The following is a 15,859-nucleotide window of genomic DNA, read 5'->3' on the forward strand; positions in this document are numbered from 1 at the left end:
GCCCACAAACCAACCCATAAGCCCAGAGGGCTAGAAGAAGTGAGCCCTGCCCTCCATAACTCTATGGAAAGCGGACTCTTCATTGTTTGGAGGATTGCACAGGTCATTGGAGATGTGACGACACCAAACGTGTTTTTTTTATTTTTTATAAGCAAAGAGAGGGAAGTGCACAAAAAAGTTTTTTTATTACTATATTTATGGGTTTTTTAATGTCCCTGTAAGGAACTTGAACCTGTGAAGTTATGATCACTATGATAATACATTGCAGTACTTATGTACTGCAATGTATTATCAGTATTATTTGCAGTTATAGGCTATGGCAGACCCGGAAGCCATTAGAATGCATCAGCCCTCCGCGATTACATCACATAGGAAGCGCCTTTACACTACACAATCAACATTGATTGTGGCAGGTAAGGAGTTAAGAGCAATTATTGGTGTTCTCACCTATCTCTGCTATTGCCTGATGTAATGCTTTATTTCCCCTGTGGTGGTGCTGTAAAGGAATTAAACACTTGTTACCAAATAGTATATCTTGACTTTAGTAAAGCATTTGACAAACTATCTCATACCATCCTTACTGAAAAAAGTGACCAAATCTGGGATTGACAAGGAAACTGTTAGGTGGATTCACAACTGGCTGAGTGATCGTACTCAAAGAGCGGTCATAAATGGCTGCACATCCAAGTGGAAGAATGTATCATGTGTGGTACCACAAGGCGCTGTCCTAGGCCCAGTGTTGTTCAATGTCTTCATAAATGCCCTAGAGGGGGAAATTGAAGGGAAACTGATCTAGTTTGTTGATGACACAATGGCTAACTCTGGAGAAGAGAGAGGATTCAAAAAGATCTGGGCAAACCTGAACAGTTGGCAGCGATTAACAGAATGGTATTTAACAAGGAGAAATGCAAAGTCCTACATCTGGGCAAGAAAAAAAGACTTAGGTATACTAATAGATCATAGACTGAACATGAGTCAACAATGTGATGCAGCAGCCAAAAAGCCAAACACAATTCTGGGATGTATTAAGAGAAGCATAGAGTCTAGATCACGTGAGGTCATTATCCTCCTCTACTCTTCCTTAGTCAGACCTCATCTGGAATACTGTGTCCAGTTCTTAGCATCCCACTTTAAAAAAAGACAGACAAACTGGAGCAAGTTCAGAGTAAAGTTACCAAGATGGTGAGCGGTCTGCAAATCATGTCCTATGAAGAACGGTTAAAGGATCTGGGAATATTTAGCTTGCAAAAAGGAAGGCTGAGAAAAGACCTAATAGCTGTCTACAAATATCTGAAGGGCTGTCACAGTGCAGAGGGATCAGTCCTATTCTCATCTGCACAAGGAAAGACTAGAAGCATGGGATGAAACTGAAAGGGAGGAGACACAGATTACATTTTTCTGACAGTGAGGGTGATGAATGTGTGGAACAGGTTGTCACAGGAGGTGGCGAGTTCTCCTTCAATGGAAGTCTTCAAACAGAGGCTGGGATGATTTAGTGAATCCTGCATTGAGCAGGGGGTTTGACCAGATAGTCTCTTCCAACTCTACCATTCTATGAAGTTCTCCTATAGAAAACAGCTGAGCATCAGCAGTCCCAGTGGTGGGACTCCCAATGAGTGGACATTTTTCCTCCCCCCCCCCCCCCCACATATAGTGTTATTAGTGGGAAACCACTTGTAAGATAATACACAGAGGATGTATTAAGCTGTCAGAACTTGAATCCGGGACCTCTTGCACGCCAGTCAGAAGCTCCCTTCCCTGGGCTAGCCAGGATTTGGACAGTTCCTTGCTGAAAACCAGCCTTGTTCTACGTTTCCTTGCTCCTTATAAATCCACTTCCTGTCTCCCTGTTCTGGCTTCACCCTGCTACTAATTAAGACTTTCTATAAAAGCCTGACCATGCCTCAGATACAGTGTGTGATTATTGTGCTCCACCACCTTGATCAAGCTCCTCTTCCTTCTGCTGCTCTGCGATTGTACTGATACCTACTGTTGCTGACCTCTGGCTTCCATTTGACTATACTCCATCTCATTCCATTGTACTGCATACTGTGACTTCCCGATAATGACTCCTGGCTATCTTGACTACTCTCCAGTGACTGGCACGGCTACGATATCTGCAGCTCCAATCCAGCATCGGTAAGGCATAACAAACTATAATCACCATATTCATGAAACATGGAGCCACTGTGTACATGCATTAGTTTTCCTGCACTGCTCCTGAGTTACATCCTGTATTATACTCCAGAGCTGCACTCACTATTCTGCTGCTGGTGGAGTCACTGTGTACATACATTACTTATCCTGTACTGATCCTGAGTTACATCCTGTATTATACTCCAGAGCAGCACTCACTATTCTGCTGCTGGTGGAGTCACTGTGTACATACATTACTTATCCTATATTATACTCCAGAGCTGCACTCACTATTCTGCTGGCAGATACACAGCGAGATGTACAAAACCAGGACAACATCCCTGAAAAAGAGTAAAGGAAAGACAAAAAAGTGGGAACAGACTCACCTAGGTGTGGTGAAATCGCTCCCAAGATGTGGGGGCGTATCACATCACCTAAACACCTGGGTAGCCTTGTGTATATGCCTCAATAGGCTGAAGGAGGATCCTCATCGAATGTAGACATCCACTGCGGAGAGCGTTTGTCATGTCTGTCCAAACCAATGGTCCGGGGTTAGCAAAATTCAGAAAAGAGGAAGCATTTGTCAGAGAGCGCTCGAGGGCGCCGACTGTGCTGTAACTGGGTGAAGAAATGAATAAAAACTAGTAAACTTACAGGGAGGTGCGTCGGCCCTCTATGTCCAGATGTGCGCAGATCCACATGAGTGTTTCACAAGGCAGAAAGCTGGATGGGGTATCATACACGTGGACTGTATAGTAGAAGGGTAGAGTCACAATTATGTCAATTTGTAAAAAGGTATTAAAAATACTAGCATAAAAGAAAAGAAAATATAAAACCATAAAAAAAAATAAAAAGAAGCATAAACCATATAGATATAAGGACAATAATACAACGTGATTTCACGGTAAACCGTTCCACCTTTATCAAGCATTATATATGTGACAAGTATATATAGAGATAGGGAGCCATCTGAATTGATGCCAAAATTGGCGGGAAAATGGCGTGTTGATCTGACGTGACTCGTGGCCTGAAGCAATGCGTGCTCCGAAGCCGCGATGGCAAACTTGAACGTGGGCCTTTCATTAGTGGGAGAAAGTCCCGCTGATGCGTTCTAATTAACGGAAAAGCCAATATTCCTTTTGGCCGGACCCAAACGACTGTCCAGTAAAATGCTGCATATCCCTGTGTATTAGCACGTTTTTGCCTTCGCATGAACAGCGTATGCTATACAATACAGGAGTGGTCAATATATATACACATGCATTAACAATAATGATTAGTCCGGAAAGCTGCTAACAAAAATATTCAGCAAGCTAATATACATAAAGAACAAAAAGAAATACAGAAGTGAAAAGAAGAATAAAAAAATGTAAAATAAAACAATAGTGTTGCTTGTCCCAATTAATAACCCAATATAAAACAAAAATTTAAAAAAAAGTGGGAGGGGAGGAGTTTGTGTGTTAAAACGGAGAGAAATACAATTGATAGTCTAAAAATAACACTTACTTTCCTCGATGTCCAATTATTATAGAGGCACCGATTAGGATTAAAAAAACTTTAGTAAAATGGCTTGCCAGATGGCCGAATGCTACTCATAAAATTAATATATTTATATCAGAATAAGGGAACCCAACAGGAACAGAAAAAAGGTAATATAAATTAAAAAAATAATATACGTATATTTTTCTTTTATTTTATATTTATTATATATATATATATATATAATTTTTAAATACATACTAAACTATAGGACAGAAAAACTGCAAAAAAAGACAAAATGATAAAAAAGATGTTAAAATATAGATAACATTATAACATAAAGTATATATATAACATATTAAACATATTATAAAATAAAAATATGTATACCGTGTATATATATATATATAATTAAAATACAATAAAAAGATAGACATAAAAAATAGATAATATAATAACATAATATTAAAAAGCAGATACAATGGAGGAGGCCCCAGGCAAGTCATAGATATTCTCTAATGTTTAATTCAGGCCATATGGGTCAGGTTGTTTAGTTGGTAGATCCGATGCTCTTTTATCCCTCATTTCTTTATTTCCCCCACCAGGATTTGTTCTATAGGGCTGATCTGCATGTCAGATGGATTTCTATTTTGTTTGTCATAGCCGTTCATGATATTCGATTGATGTTTGTTTACCCTCGCCCGTAAAGTATTTCTGGTCCAGCCAACGTACCTCATATTACACAGATTCCAGGAGATATATTACATAGTTTGATCCACTATGTAGATGTCGTTGGATCTTGAAGGCGGCCTCCTCCTCATAATAACAACTGACCTCTTCCCATGATAAATCCCATATGGCCTGGATGATACATTAGAGAATATCTGTTAAACGCCTGCCGCCTCTCTGTTTTATCTACTTTCCATTTTAGTTTTATATCTATTTTTATTCTTTTATTATGTTTTCATTTTATACTTTTGCATTATAAATATTTTAAATATAAATTATATATAGATTTTTTTTTAGAACTCTTTTTTTTTAGCGTTTCAAAGACGATATACAGAAGTAGGCAGTAATTGTTACGTAAAACTATGACCACATAATACACATTTCTATTACAGAGGCGTTTGGCTTTTCTCGCCTGATCTGGCAATTGGTAAAGTCCAAAAATTTGTTAACTGTAGGTGCTGACTAGAGATGAGCGAGCACCCAAATGCTCAGGTCCGCGTTATTCGAGCCGAGCTTTCGTAAAATTCGAGAGCTCTACTCGAGTAACGAACCCTATTGACTACAATAGGAGACTCGAGCATTTTTGTATGTGGGATGCCGGGGGCTGAGCTTTTTTCCCCCTAGGTCTCTGTCTCTCTCTCTCTCCTCTCTCCCCGCCAAAAGATTTTCCATTGAAGTGTGCGCTGCGTCGCGGCGGGGAGGGGCCAAAACAGGCACGTCACAGAAAGGAGGGGCCAAAAACTGGGGTGGGGTCGAACACGGCTTGATGCTCGTTTGAGTAACGAGCACCATCGAGTACGCTAATACTCGAACCAGCATCAAGCTCGGCAGAGTATGTTCGCTCAACTCTAGTGCCGACCTCCCATGTCTTGTATCAATTTTTGGGTTCTCACCCAGTAGTTTTTAATCTTAGCACAATGCCAGATACCATGTAGGAATATATAATATTTTTATTGTCTTTTCTAATTTTTTAAATATTTTTTTCCTATTTTAACATGCGTTTTTAATCATCTTTATAATTTTTTTCGCCTTTCGCCAGTTTTTTTGTCCTAAATTTTAGTATGTATACATTTTTTCATATTTCCTTTATTTTTATCTTTTTTAATGCCTGGTATAATTATATTACAATTTTTTCATGAATATTATTGGGTAATCTTACAAGCCGTCCTACCAATGTTTTAAAAAAAAAGCAAAAAACAACCTCCCCTTAGGGCTAATGCCCACGGCCGGATTTCTGCCGCGTTGTACACAGCGGAAATCCGCGGCATTATGCCGCAGCTATTAGGTTCTATTGAACCCAATAGCTCAATGTTTATAGTGCGGAATTCAACAGCGTAAAATAAACCGTGGCATGTTTTAAATGCCGCGGGAATACACACGGCCAGCTTGAATTGTAGTCAATGTCCACAGCCGTGACGGACTCAACCAGCGGAATATCCACCATGGCGTACCCCTAGCCCAAAACCCCCATACTTACCACTCTGGATCCTCCGTACACGTCCCTATAGAACCTAATAGCTGCGGTGCAATGCCACGGATTTTTGCCGCTTGCAACACGGCAGAAATCCGTCCGTGGGCATTAGCCTTATATTGTTGTTTTATATTGGGTTAATAATCGGTACGAGCAACACTATTGTTTTATTTTCCGTTTCCTATTTTTATTCTCACCTATGTATTGATATTTGTTCGTTATGTACTTTGGCTTGTGGAATATGCTTATAGATTTTTGTCACTAATCACTATTGTAAATCTCTATTGCCAGCTCCAGTATTGCACCATCACAGATGGTTGTTGAGGTCTGTTGGCTCTTCCGGTAATTGGAATGCATTGGAGAGTTTCTGCCGTTGATGCAAAGACCATCTCCGGGCATGCGGGGCGGCTTCGGGAGCGTGGGTTGCTTCAGGCCACTTCGGCACGCCACTTTCCTGCCAATTTAGATGGCTCCCTATCTTTATATATACTTGTCACATATATAATTTGTGTTAACGCTTGATAAAGGTGGATCGGTTTACTCCCGACATGTGTTACATTGCTGCCCCTATATCTATTTGGTTTTTGTACCAGTTTAGGTTGTTTTCATGCTTTTATATTTTATTTCACACTAGTATTTTTTAATACTGTTTTACAAGTTGACATCATTGTGAATAAACCGTTCTACTATACAGACCACTTGCATCGTGTATTCCTGCCTTGTGAAACGCCCACATGGATCAGGGAGCCGACGTTACCTAGTAGAATGAGTTCACTGGTTTTTATTCATTTCTTCACCCGGTTACAGCACAGACGTTGTCCCCGAGCGTACTCTGCAAATTGCTTCTTCTTTTTCAGAATTTCGCTGACCCCAGACCATTGGTTTAGATGGACAGATGTGACTGACATTCTCTGTAGTCACATCCCCCCCCCCCCCCCCCCCCCCCACACACACATACACACATACCTCTTGGGGGTAATTCCACCACACCTAGGGAAGTCTGTTCCCATTTTTTTCACTTCCATTTACTCTTTTTCGGGGACATTGTCCTGATTTTGTACGTCTCAAAGTGTTTCCGCCAGCAGAATAGTGAGTGCAGCTCTGGGGTATAATACAGGATGTAACTCAGGATCAGTACAGGATAACTAATGTATGTACACAGTGACTCCACCAGCAGAATAGTGAGTGCATCTCTGGAGTATAATACAGGATGTAACTCTGGATCAGTACAGGATAAGTAATGTATGTACACAGTGACTCCACCAGCAGAATAGTGAGTGCAGCTCTGGAGTATAATACAAGATGTAACTCAGGAGCAGTACAGGATAAGTATTGTAATATATGCACACAGTGACTTTACCAGCAGAATAGTGAGTGCAGCTCTGGAGTATAATACAGGATGTAACTCAGGGTCAGTACAGGATAAGTAATGTATGTACACAGTGACTCCACCAGCAGAATCGTGAGTACAGCTCTGGAGTATAATATAGGATGTAACACAGGAGCAGTACAGGATAAATAATGTATGTACACAGTGACTCCACCAGCAGAATAGTGAGTGCAGCTCTGGAGTATAATACAGGATGTGACTCAGGATCAGTACAGGATAAGTAATGTATGTACACAGTGACTCCACTAGCAGAATAGTGAGTGCAGCTCTGGAGTATAATACAGGATGTAACTCAGGATCAGTACAGGATAAGTAATGTATGTACACAGAGACTCCACCAGCAGAATAGTGAGTGCAGCTCTGGAGTATAATACAGGATGTAACTCAGGATCAGTACAGGATAAGTAATGTATGTACTCAGTGACTCCACTAGCAGAATAGTGAGTGCATCTCTGGAGTATAATACAGGATGTAACTCAGGATCAGTACAGGATAAGTAATGTATGTACACAGTGACTCCACTAGCAGAATAGTGAGTGCAGCTCTGGAGTATAATACAGGATGTGACTCAGGATCAGTACAGGATAAGTAATGTATGTACACAGTGACTCCACCAGCAGAATAGTGAGTGCATCTCTGGAGTATAATACAGGATGTAACTCAGGATCAGTACAGGATAAGTAATGTATGTACACAGTGACTCCACCAGCAGAATAGTGAGTGCAGCTCTGGGGTATAATACAGGATGTAACTCAGGATCAGTACAGGATAAGTAATGTATGTACACAGTGACTCCACCAGCAGAATAGTGAGTGCATCTCTGGAGTATAATACAGGATGTAACTCAGGATCAGTACAGGATAAGTAATGTATGTACACAGAGACTCCACCAGCAGAATAGTGAGTGCAGCTCTGGAGTATAATACAGGATGTAACTCAGGATTAGTACAAGATAAGTAATGTATGTACACAGTGACTCCACCAGCAGAATAGTGAGTGCAGCTCTGGAGTATAATACAGGATGTGACTCAGGATCAGTACAGGATAAGTAATGTATGTACACAGTGACTCCACCAGCAGAATAGTGAGTGCAGCTCTGGAGTCTAAAACTGGATGTAACTCAGGATCAGTACAGGATAAGTAATGTATGTACACAGTGACTCCACCAGCAGAATAGTGAGTGCAGCTCTGGAGTATAATACAGGATGTAACTCAGGATCAGTACAGGATAAGTAACAGAATTGTAATTCTTTAAAAAACACACTTTACATTTTGGATCATACAAATGGAATTTATTTCAATTTTTAGGCCATATTGCACATGAATTATATATAGTAATATTTAAGTGACTTTCTACAAAATTTACTTTGTGACCTGTATTATGTTATTTATGCAGATTGGACAACTATATAAAAGTAAAGCTCTGCTCTTCAGGACATGTAAAGGTCATAGATGGATGTAATCAACTATTTCTTCTAAATACTAACCAATTCTCCTACTGAACCTGACTTAGATCTCCATACGGTTCTATGTAGATATAAGTTCAGTCCAGTAGAGTCAGGAGGCTGCTGTGCCTGAAATGTGACCCTAAAGCGCGGCCATCTGATACCAGCCTTACAACGTGTGCTTTCACTGTGGCATCTAGTAACCTTTACATCACTAATCTTCACTCATATCTTGACGGAACTTCATTTCTGAGAACTTAAGGGAGTATTGAACATTCTTAAAGGTTGACCAAACGACACCTCCCTTTTTATTGTGCGCTCCTCGTAGGTATTCGCCATTTAAGGAGGAGTCATAGCAAGATGTGTGCCACCAGGCAGCAGAATAAATGGCGGCACAATTCGCCTGGTTAGCGGAATCATTATCACTGTCGATGGTCGAAAACTTTTGGTTTTTGTGAAGAGACAGAGAATCATCTGTGAAGAGATGGAAAAATTGAGTGTGGGTATCAATACTTCCCAAAAGGAGTTATTCAGTCGGGAGACGTCTTGTGATTGACTCGCTCCACTTCTGGTCTTACGGATTTTCATTACAAGAGACAAGTAAAAGGACATTACCTGCAGTACCTCCAGTGTAACCCCCCAAATGTAAAGTATATTTCTCGGAGTCTCCACCAAGTCGGAAGTTGCTGTACGTGGCATAGACACGATTGTTATCAAAGTCTTCCAAGTCGATTCGAAGATCAAAGTTACCTGCGGGGTCACATACATATGTATTACGAAAGAGTGATAAAACTTTATAGCAAATTGACTGTCCGTAAAATGTCATATCCTCGGCCCAGAGCCTACGCAGAGGCATTGAGCCAAGGTTGACTATGTAGTTGAGTGGATGTGCAAACATTATGACAGTGTTTACAGGGAAGAATGGCGGCAGGGGTGGAAGAGTAAATACCTTTACTTTCCTGGAAAACCCCTTATAATAGATGTCTGGATTGTGGGGGTCTGGGTGGGGGCTTACCAGTATGGAGATCAGTATTATGGAATGGCCAGTGCACTCCGACCGCTGTTGCTTGGAAGCCTCCACCAACCTGCTTCCTCGTAAATTTGCATCATGGTGATGACTCTGGTGTTTTATTAGGTACTCGATAGCATTATTATTTGAGCACTACATAGCAACATTATTCCAGCTGCTAAAGTTTGCAGCCGCCTACTTACCACCTATGGCGGTTGTGTCACATGGTACTTCAGATGTCACCTCTAGAATTGTCCCTAAACCCAACCAGTATGTGGCATAGTAGATCTAAGTTTGCTGATTCTGACACCAGCAAAGCATGGGATTGCTAGGTGTTCACTGTATGGTCATATGATTGTAAGAGGTTAACCCTATTGATTACTGTCTTTGCATGGTTGTGTGTTTAGGGACATTAAAAGAGCATAATAGTCTTTCTTTAACTGATGACCTATCCCCTGGACAAGTCAGAAGTTGATGGATGCAGCGGGATGGACATGGTCATCAATGGTCAGAGGAAGCAGGGGGAGCACCGGCTTCACTCCCATTGGAATAAATAGGAGTGCAGCGCTCTCTTATACTTCCTGCTCAGGACAGGAAGTGAAGCAGGAAGCAGCACAGCGCTCCCAATGATTTTAATGGGAGTAGAGGCAGAGCTCCTCCTGCTTCCTCTGACCATTGATGACCACTTCCAGCTTACTTACTGCAGAGTGTAGTTGGCTGGACGATGAGCTGATGCACTGGGGTTCCGATGACCTATACATGGAATAGGGTGGGGAGCCGTACCTGTAGACGTCAATAAATGGATATTTTCATTTCCCAGCCAAAATTCACTCCACTGATTCCCAAATCCTCTCTTGAAGGAGTCCCAGTTTTGATTAAAGTCTACAGAACCGTCCGAGCGTCTCTGGAAGACCTGCAAAGACATGACTTAGATGTGATGAGCTTATAACAGCCATCAATACTAAGAACACGGACTCTACTGGGTTACGTAGAAAAGTGACCAGCATTAGAAAGGGCATGCGACTGAGTGCCCCGGACTGACGGGCGTCCTAGTAGTAGTCCTACTCTCTTGCTTTAATCCTTTGGCACTTCCCTTTGGAGGGATTCAGATGGTGACCTCCACTCCTTTTTTTTCCCCCAGGGGTGGGGCCTCAATAATTTGGTGGTGGCCCCCTTCAGGGGTCTAGGAGCTTTACTCCTCTCCCAGAACCACCTCGTGTGGTTTAGGAAGAAGCTGGGCTGAGATTGGAAGGTGGACTTGCCCAGGCTTTAGATTCTGGTTGGTATTTTGCTTCCGAGAAAATGGAAGTTTACACAATTGTACGTAAGTTGTGTTCATGCTCGGGTATAAAAGTTAATGAATGCTGTGGCCAACTCCCAGCCAGCAAAAGAATAATGGTTGTATTCATGGCACTTATGGGCACAGGTAAACAGGGGTTTAGATGGGCGCTGACATCCCATCAGTGTGCTAACACGCTGAATGACTTACTCTACATTACATTGTAATGCATTTGGCAACATCAGTAACAACATGGGGTGCATTGCATTTGCAGTGCGGTTCAGGGGCGTAACTAAAGGCTCAGGGGCCCTGATGCAAAATGTGAGCTGGGGCCCCCCCTCTATCTGTTTCTGTACCCGTACCCATACCTAAACCATGCTGCACAGAGACATAACTTGAAGCTTCTGGGCCCCAATGCAAAACCTGTAACAGGGCCCCCAACTATAATGCTTTATTCATAGTACTGGGCTCTCTTAATGGAGAAGAGAGGCCTTATGGGCCCCCTGGGCCCGGGTGCAACCGCATCCCCTGCCCCCTCTATAGTAACGCCCCTGGTGCGGTTGCATATTGTGCTCCCACCCAGTCCCAGTTCACAGTTCATAGCCTGAGACTTACGATCCATCCGCCGCCGTCAGTTTCCATGTCACACATGACTCTCATAGGATTTCCATCTGGATATATGTAATACCATCCAGTAAGGGTCAGTCCTAGATCTTGTAGGTCTCTACAGTTCCTGGCAGCTATGACCAAACAGAAATCCATCATCTTTAACCTTGATAGATTGTTATAGATTAAGTGGGCAACAATAGTAATAGTCACTAAGCAGTAAAGTTTTAAAGAGGTTTTCCCACTTTTAGCTGTTTTACTGCAGGAAGCATACAGCGCCATACATCATGCAGTGGCCGGGTTTGGTACTGCATGCTCAGTCCCATTCGCTTCAATAGGACTCAGTCTGCAGTACCAACCCAGGCCACCATGCAATGTACAGAGCTGTATGCTTCCTGCAGTGAAACAGCTAGAACTGGGGAACTCTTTTAATAGGGTCCAAAATGCATATAAATGTAGAGATTTCAGCCACAAAGAACTCTTTACGGGGTGATATTTGAGCAGCATGTTGCGACTAAAAGGGAAGTGGCCTTTCCAAGCAGTGTGGCTTATAATAAAAGTTAGCATTATATATATACAGAGCCGTTACAATAATTTAGAACCCAAGACCAAACCTATAACTTTAATATTTAGAGCCTAGAGAAGCCCAAAAAATACTATTCAGTACCCAAGACCAGACCTTATACTTACCGTCTTCTCTCTGGGCAGTGCTACACTGGATCCTGACACCGTCCAGCATAAAGATGTTGTTGCATCTCCACATGCTGGATGCTGGTTGACGTCAGGACCCAATGCAGTAGTGCCATAAGCTGAACAAGAGCTGGGAGCGAGGAGGGTGAGTCTACAGGCCGCTACTGGACTAATCCAATAGATAATGGCCGATTTTGTTTTCTGTCTTTCTCTTGCTGCTCCTATGATCTAGTTTGAGCTTCCCTCCCCAGCAACAGTATGAAGACCTTATATCACAGGGTGACTTGGTGATGGAGGCTAAAATTAGGGCGACTCCCTGTAAACCCGGGTGAGCTGACACTTCTGTACATATGAGATTCAAAACACGTCCCCTTTTTTCGACATTTTTCTAAACTGGTGGACAGAAGTGTAAACCAGCAAAAAGTTGTGCACCAAATGTGACATTTTTTTGACACCACATTTCTGGCACAGGTGAGTTCTTAACTTCCCCCTTCCCCTCCACCAAGGGGTTTTAGTTAAGTTGTTTACCTTTACCTTCTGCGGGGTCACCTCGTTTTCCTATAGAGATCAGATAAAAAATACATGCAGTTAATAAGTTGTGAACAAAATGTGATGGAAGAATATATGCACTCCTCACATGTCTATAAGTAAAGCCGAGCATTACATATCATACATATAGGCTAGGGGTAGACCAGATTAGGCCCATTGTCTTACCTTTTGGCCCCAGTGGCCCATTTTCTCCTATTTCTCCTATGAAGACACAAGCCGTATTTCAGATAACTACAATAGATAAAAGAGTAAGGCTGCTGTCACACCTGCGTTGGGGTCAGGTCAGGGTTTTCATCTCTCTGCTCCGTTTTTGGAGGAGAGCAATGGATATAAAAATGGAAAAAACGGATCAGTTTTTTTCCCCATTGATTTCAATAGGGTTTCAAAAAATGGAAAGCAAACAGAAAGGCTTCCATTCCGTCAGGTTTCTGATTTTTGGGGGCAGAAAAATAACACTGCACACTGCGCAATTTTTTAGTTAAGAAAAGGAAATCTGACGGAATGCAAGCAAACGGAAGCCTTTTTTTTTTTTTTTGAAACCCCATTGAAATAAATCGTGAAAAAAGATCAGTTTTTTCAGTTTTATTTCAGTTTCTCTCCTCTAAAAATGGAGCAGAGAGCTGGAAACCCAAACTGACCCTAACGCAGGTGTGAAAGCAGCCTAAGATAGTTACCCATCCAGTAGACGTTACCTTGTGTCCCGGGTGGCCCTGGTTCCCCAGGACTTCTAACCTCACCAGAATCTCCTAAAAGAAAAGAAAAATGAGCCTCAAAAATCAACATCCATGGATATTAGACATAATGGGAACACAATAAGCAGGGAAAAGCTCTGTGGGCCCCTAACGAAGTCCAAAAGCTGCCACTACGCTGTTTCAAGTCTTGCCAGCTTGCTAATGCCACAGCCACCAGCTTGTCCATCTAGTCTGCGCCTTTCACAGCCTGAATTGCCCACCATCATCCGCATCTTTCCTTATTTCCATACTCTGTGCCATAGATGCCCCAAGAACAAATCCAAAAGACTGATATTGGTACTTGAGTATGAGCAAGTTTAGCATCGGGTTCTCCGTTCTATTGGTCCCCATATAATTGCCTTTGTGGACCATACCATATGGACCCATCAATCACCAGCATTGAAGGATTTAGCAAAACTTTATTTCTTACATTTTATTTCAAACCTGACGGTTTTTCAACAAATGACTCCTAAGTGAACCAATACAATGACATACAACACCTAAAGACCTTCTTCAGTGACAAGAAAGACGCATTCAACAGTACCCAAAGCGCCGTCTTCATGGACCAGACTAATGAAGAGGCACCCCTTCCTGATTGTGGCTGACACAATTTAAGAAAATCTCTCTACGCACAAATAAAAATGTATATTTTATGTCTTTCATTATTGTTTCACTTTAGCTGTAAATATCGCACTCCTCTCAGCCAATCATTAAAGTCATCTTTCTTGATAGATATACCCAAAGGTAGGAAAACGCGACTCCCATGGTGAATCGTAAATGATTTGAGTCCCAAGCCTCACTTACCTTTTTGACCCATGGGGCCTTTTTCTCCTGGACTCCCATGATCCCCTATGATAAATGAATGGAGAAGATGATTTGTTTAAAGCCCGAAACCCCAGGGTAACAATGACAACCATTGGGCCATCATTTCACTTTTGCTAACTCAACTTGTTCTAAATAATGAGGAAGAGTCTGAAAGTTCTTTGAGAAAACCAAATATATATATATATATATATATATATATATACATACATACATACCTCTTCAGATCTTTTTTATTATGCCTGAGGAAGAACCTTGAGAGGTTCTAAAGCTCGCTATAACATCATGTATTTTGTTAGCCACTAAAAGGTATCATATCTACAAGATTACGTGGTTCCTCTTGCTGGGAACAGTCACACTTTGCTCTACTGGCTAACACCGTACCAAACTTTTTTGATATGAAGATGAAACACATCTTTATAAATGGTACCATCTAATCCGGGCTCTCCTGGTTCTCCATCTGGTCCCTGTTCTCCATCAATGCCTGGACATCCTTGCAGAAGGTTTAGACTACTTTTCCATCTGTCTGCAATGGCCGTTACATCTAGACCTATAAACAAGAAAAACTCCAATGGGCTCCTGGTAAATATACATTTCTACGAGTCTGACAACCACCATGTTTAAAGGAAAGAATGGTTGTCACAGCACCCATTAATAGAGAATAGCATGAAATGAGCTGACCTGAACAGGAGTCGTCAGTAGCGTACACCGCAGCAATGGACCAGAGAAGAGAATAAAGTGTGATCCGGACAGACGTCCTCATGACTGCTGCAGCACTCTTACAGTCCGTCCAACAAACTTTGTCCCGTTACTCAATATTCTACAGCGCTGGATGTGATTGAGAGGTCGTACGTCTCAGTTAAATTTTTTGCTCTAGCATATGAACCATTGAACCAGGAAGTCGCAGAGCGGGCCATTTACCGGAGACTCCAAAATAAATATTTCCCCATTGCTTGTAGCCCAGGTTTACCCGCGCGGTCATTATAGATTTACGCTTTCAGAAGATGCGCACAGCTACTACTACCTCTCCTATGCAATAATTATCATCGACGGTTTAATATCATCTCTGAATAACTTGTTGCTTTAAATCCTGACAGCAAGAATATATGTAAAATTATAGGGCAATTCCTACTGACACAAGGCCTTAGAACAGGGGTGTCAAACTCATTTTCACCAAGGGCCACATCAGGCTTATGGTGACCTTCAAAGGGCCGATTGTAAGGCTGCCTGCAGACGTCTGGGTCGGATCCTGCTGTGAGAATTTTCACAGCGGGACCCGACCCGAGCCCCTGCAGGGACCAGCGGGTCACTCACCTGCTCCCGCGGCTCCAGCTCTTTCATGTGCTGGCTCCTGGGCAGCTGGCGCATGCGCAGAGCGGAACCAGCGGCCAGGGAGTGACATTTCTGTGCGGACCTCTGCGAGCCCCACACAGAAAGAGAGCATGCCGCGAGATTTCACATGGAAATTCTGCAGGAAATCCCGCCGCCGAATTTCCGCCCGTGTGCAGGGGGCCTAAGACGGT

The 15,859-nt window shown here is 42.3% G+C and overlaps 1 protein-coding gene across 2 annotated transcripts; it reads right to left on the minus strand.

Annotated features, from left to right (window-relative positions):
- Positions 1-8,518: 8,518 nt before the first annotated feature.
- On the minus strand, positions 8,519-15,148 carry LOC136579697 (ficolin-1-B-like). Of its 2 annotated transcripts, none has more exons than XM_066579754.1 (10): positions 15,018-15,148; positions 14,767-14,886; positions 14,319-14,363; positions 13,476-13,529; positions 12,949-12,984; positions 12,769-12,792; positions 11,554-11,678; positions 10,443-10,572; positions 9,266-9,400; positions 8,519-9,124 (listed from the first exon to the last, which is right to left on the minus strand). In XM_066579754.1, the coding sequence occupies exons 1-10, from the start codon at positions 15,097-15,099 to the stop codon at positions 8,865-8,867; spliced, it is 1,011 nt and encodes a 336-aa protein (XP_066435851.1). In that variant the 5' UTR covers positions 15,100-15,148; the 3' UTR covers positions 8,519-8,864. The 2 variants fall into 2 exon arrangements, with proteins under 2 accessions (XP_066435851.1, XP_066435850.1); XM_066579753.1 differs by having other exon boundaries at positions 12,763-12,792.
- Positions 15,149-15,859: the final 711 nt, after the last annotated feature.

This window comes from Eleutherodactylus coqui, chromosome 10, assembly GCF_035609145.1.
Source record: "Eleutherodactylus coqui strain aEleCoq1 chromosome 10, aEleCoq1.hap1, whole genome shotgun sequence".
In the NCBI taxonomy this organism is placed as follows: Eukaryota; Metazoa; Chordata; class Amphibia; order Anura; family Eleutherodactylidae; genus Eleutherodactylus; species Eleutherodactylus coqui.